The following is a 4,327-nucleotide window of genomic DNA, read 5'->3' on the forward strand; positions in this document are numbered from 1 at the left end:
TAATTTAATATGCAACAATATGAATGTGATACATGCAGGTTGAAAACGACGTTAAACACCAAATAAAGAAAGAAAGAAAGATACATGCAGGTATTTGAGTAATAAAAAAACTCTGAAAGAGGAATAATAAAGCAGTTAACCTTTAAAAAAAATACTGACAACAGCGAACCAGTTTTCAGTTATGGAGCAACATTATATTGCCTCCCCAATCCGAGATTCGAACCAGCGCAATGTGCTAACAGACTTCGCTTCTTGTTTCCATTAAGAGATAGAGAGATAATAATACAATTTTATTTCATTTTCAACTCGGGCCACATTTTGGGGCTTTACTCCAGGTTCTCCGGTCTGCCCCCCCCCTCCCCCTCAAAAATATTCTAAAAAAAATATAATGTTAACTAGGTTGGGTCTGGTGCACTCCAAAGTTGCGAGTTTGCCTTCGTTGAGAGGGCTGCCCGAAATTTCTCCCGAGGGAGATGAAAATAGAATCTAAAATGTCAACAAACAAACAAAATTCAAATCAAATAAAATAACAAACAAAAACACTATTAAAATTATCAAATAAAAAATCAAACAAAAAACATTAAACAAGGCAAAATAAAATCAAATAAAAAAATTTAAATTTAAAAAATTCAAATAAAAACAAACTAAGTTCAAATCAAAAGTTAAATAAAAATAAAATCAAACTCAAACAAGAGAGAGAGAAGGCAACACAGTGACGAGTTGAAGGGCACAGACTGGTGCCAATGCGAAAATATTTACCTTAGTCAAAGGGAGATAACTGCGATTTCATAAAATTTGCATAAATTTGTTGGTACTTTTATGGGAACCTGTCTTGGTTCAGAAAATGTTGGAGAGTTCCCTGGAACCTTCCCGAAAATCCTGCAACATGTTCTAAGGTTCCCTCCAAAGTTCCGGAAAAACCATCTATATGTTCCTGCCCAAACACCTAGGTTCCCGTATAGACACCTACACAAATACACACGCACACACACACACACACACACATACACACACACACACATTCGATAAGTGTGGGCAGCGATTACTTGAGTTACTTCAGTCATTGTATTGTATCTTGAAGCTTTTCGGTTTACCTTTATCTTTAAAAGTGGCTGTTTTACCCATTCCACACTCTTATTATCTTCTGTGCCTTATATTTATTGCACTGTGTTTCATCTTAAATTGGAGGGGCGGGAGGGGAGGAGGATGGAGACTAAAAGAAACACTGAGAATCAAACTCAATCAACATTTCAAGACGCGTCGCTCTCTTCGTTGCTTTTAGGTTGTCTTTCCATTTCCCCCGAAAGCGGCGTATGGCTGTCTAAATGGCGAGTTAAAAACGGTCATACACGTAAAAACCCACTTGTGCAAAAAAAACAACAACAAAAAACACCCACGAGTGTACGTGGGAAGAAGAAGAAGAAGAAGATGAAGAAGTACTTCCAATGGCTTTAATGAAACATTATACTTATTCCAGGTGCTGCACTGCTGATGGTTTGATTCTGCGGCCAAGTAAACCAGCCACCGCCATCGACAAACAGTTCTGGCAGGTGAACAGTCTTACAAGTCTCGTGTTCTCATTACATTCTCGATTTAAGATTCTGGAAAAGCTTGTAAGGTTGATGTGCTTTACGCAGGCGGTGTTGTTTTTATTTTATTCCTTCTATATTATTTCTGATTTTTGGGTTGAATATGCATATTTTTTTGTGTTCCCATAAAGACATTCAAAATCACCCCTAATCTGATTGTGTGCAGTGGCTAGTTCTTGTGTTTTTTTCTCTCTCAACACAAAAATTGTCTCTGTTGTTTATACGGGTCGATTACGTTTTACAAAATCATTTCGCTCTCACTCTTTTTACATTTAGTCAAGTTTTGACTAAATGTTTTAACATAGAGGGGGGAATCGAGACGAGGGTCGTGGTGTATGTGTGTGTGTGTGTGTGTGTGTGTGTGTGTGTGTGTGTGTGTGTGTGTGTGTGTGTGTGTGTCTGTGTGTGTCTGTGTGTGTGTGTAGAGCGATTCAGACTAAACTACTGGGCCGATCTTTATGAAATTTGACATGAGAGTTCCTGGGTATAATATCCCCGGATATTTTTTTCATTTTTTCGATAAATACCTTTGATGACGTCATATCCGGCTTTTTGTAAAAGTTGAGGCGGCACTGTCACACCCTCATTTTTCAATTAAATTGATTTTGGCAAAGCAATCTTCGACAAAGGCTGGGGTTTGGTATTGCATTTCAGCTTGGTGGTTTAAAAACTAATGAGTGAGTTTGGTCATTAAAAATCGGAAACTTGTAATTAAAATTATTTGTTTATAAAACGATCCAAAAACAATTTCATCTTATTTTTCGTCATTTTCTGATTCAAAAAACATATACATATGTTATATTTGGATTAAAAACAAGCTCTGAAAATTACAAATATAAAAATTATGATCAAAATTAAATTTCCGAAATCGATTTAAAAACTATTTCATCTTATTCCTTGTCGGTTCCTGATTCCAAAAACATATAGATATGATATGTTTGGATTAAAAACACGCTCAGAAAGTTATAACGAAGAGAGGTTCAGTAAAGCGTGCTATGAAGCACAGCGCAACCGCTACCGCGCCAAACAGGCTCGTCACTTTCACTGCCTTTTGCACTAGCGGCGGACTACGTTCAGTTTCATTCTGTGAGTTCCACAGCTTGACTAAATGTAGTAATTTCGCCTTACGCGACTTGTTTTTTTCTCTCATCCTACTTTATCATTTATAAACGGTTCCTTTGCTTTTCTTGTTTTCTTTCTTCTTCCAATTTTTCTTCAATTGGTTGGTGACATCTCACCTGGGGGAAACACTGTATTTCGTTCTTCTTACTGTTTTGTTTTGTTTTTGTTTTTGAGATCCCGTTCTGCTTCCATACTATGACGGTATACGATGGCACCAAAAGTGATAATTTCAAAGAACACCCTGACCTTTGTTCTCTGGTCCTGATACTTTTTTTTTTTTTTTAAGAACAGCACTGAATTGCGGAAATCAAAATTTTCAACTGTGATTCTCTGTCTTGTGACAGAGAGCGTGGGGGAACGAGTTCGGTCCAGGAGGGGAGGTGTGGACCACGTACAGTCACGTGGGACAGGGCTGGTACTTCGGCATCATCCTGGCCGCTGCCATGGACAACTCCCCCTCCTTCAACCTCACTCCCTCGGATGCCGGCTTCCACTTTGTATGTTTTCATTTCCATTCGTTTTCATTTTCATTACTCTATTGTCCCCTCGCTGGGAAATTCGGGTCGCTTTCTCCCAGTGGAAATCTAGATGCGTGCGTGTTTAGGTCTGCACTTATGGCAGAATAACCGAGGTCTTGTACAGTGGTGACTTGGGGGTGGAACATGGATACCGTCTCTGAGTCTGCACATAAAGCTGACCCGTGTCCGTCCCGGCCCGGATTCGAACCCGTGACCCTAGGATCACAAGTCAAGTGCTTTACCAACTGAGCTAACAGGGCCCCCATTGTTGGCTCTAGTTGAAAAAAGACGTGCAAATTAGGTCAAACTTATAGGGAAGTTTGCTCAGTTCTTATAAGAACTTATAAGAGTTCTAATCAATATCGTATAGGTACTAATGGAAAACTTATAAGGATTTGTTTTGCCCATGCCTATAAGTTTTACTTCATTTGCATTTAAAATCCGGACATGTACGTCCTTATACTCTTTATAGGCTACGTTTGTATAATGATTTGGTAAAGGTTCCTATAAGTTTCTTATTAGTTCATTTCGTACGGGTATCTATTTCAGTTCAATGCAACAAGGGTGATGACTCGCTCAGCGCACAGTGTGACACCCATGGTCTACACCTTCAGCGAGGACAACCCTTTGATGCTCACCAACGGCTGTAACCGACCCAATTTCTGCATGTACTACACCAGCCCTGTCTTCACCGTCGGGTATGTAATTTGCAGTATATCCCTTGAGCGTGCTGTTTACGTTTAAGCACAGGAGCTTTTATCAAAGCGCCGGTCGATCATTATTTACTCCTTCATCCTTACTGTACCTTACTAGGGGAAGGGCTCCTAATATGGACCAGTTTTTGTTTCATGCTGATAACTAGCTTGTTTTCTTGCGAAGAAGTTTCATTTTGTGTTTGGTAGTCCTTCTCTCGAGATCTTAGGTTAACCGTTAGGCTTAATTAGAGTGAAATAGCTTTGATAGACATTCAGCAAAAATTAAATACAGAAAAAATCTCAAAGGGTCCATATTAGGAGCCTGTGCGCCTAATATGGACTAGTGAAGCGGCCTTCACGAATCACTGTAAAAAGCCTCCTATATATCAAAATAACATGATAC

The 4,327-nt window shown here is 39.1% G+C and overlaps 1 protein-coding gene across 1 annotated transcript in view; it reads left to right on the plus strand.

Annotated features, from left to right (window-relative positions):
• The first annotated feature begins 1,401 nt into the window (after positions 1-1,401).
• LOC138955396 (uncharacterized) overlaps positions 1,402-4,327 on the plus strand; it is a 5,004-nt gene continuing 2,078 nt past the window's right edge. The window contains exons 1-3 of the mRNA XM_070327008.1: positions 1,402-1,550; positions 3,056-3,208; positions 3,779-3,927. Coding sequence (XP_070183109.1) covers positions 1,446-1,550; positions 3,056-3,208; positions 3,779-3,927 — 407 coding nt within the window. The 5' untranslated portion in view covers positions 1,402-1,445. The remainder of the gene's footprint in view (positions 1,551-3,055; positions 3,209-3,778; positions 3,928-4,327) is intronic.

This window comes from Littorina saxatilis, unplaced genomic scaffold, assembly GCF_037325665.1.
Source record: "Littorina saxatilis isolate snail1 unplaced genomic scaffold, US_GU_Lsax_2.0 scaffold_1830, whole genome shotgun sequence".
In the NCBI taxonomy this organism is placed as follows: domain Eukaryota; kingdom Metazoa; phylum Mollusca; class Gastropoda; order Littorinimorpha; family Littorinidae; genus Littorina; species Littorina saxatilis.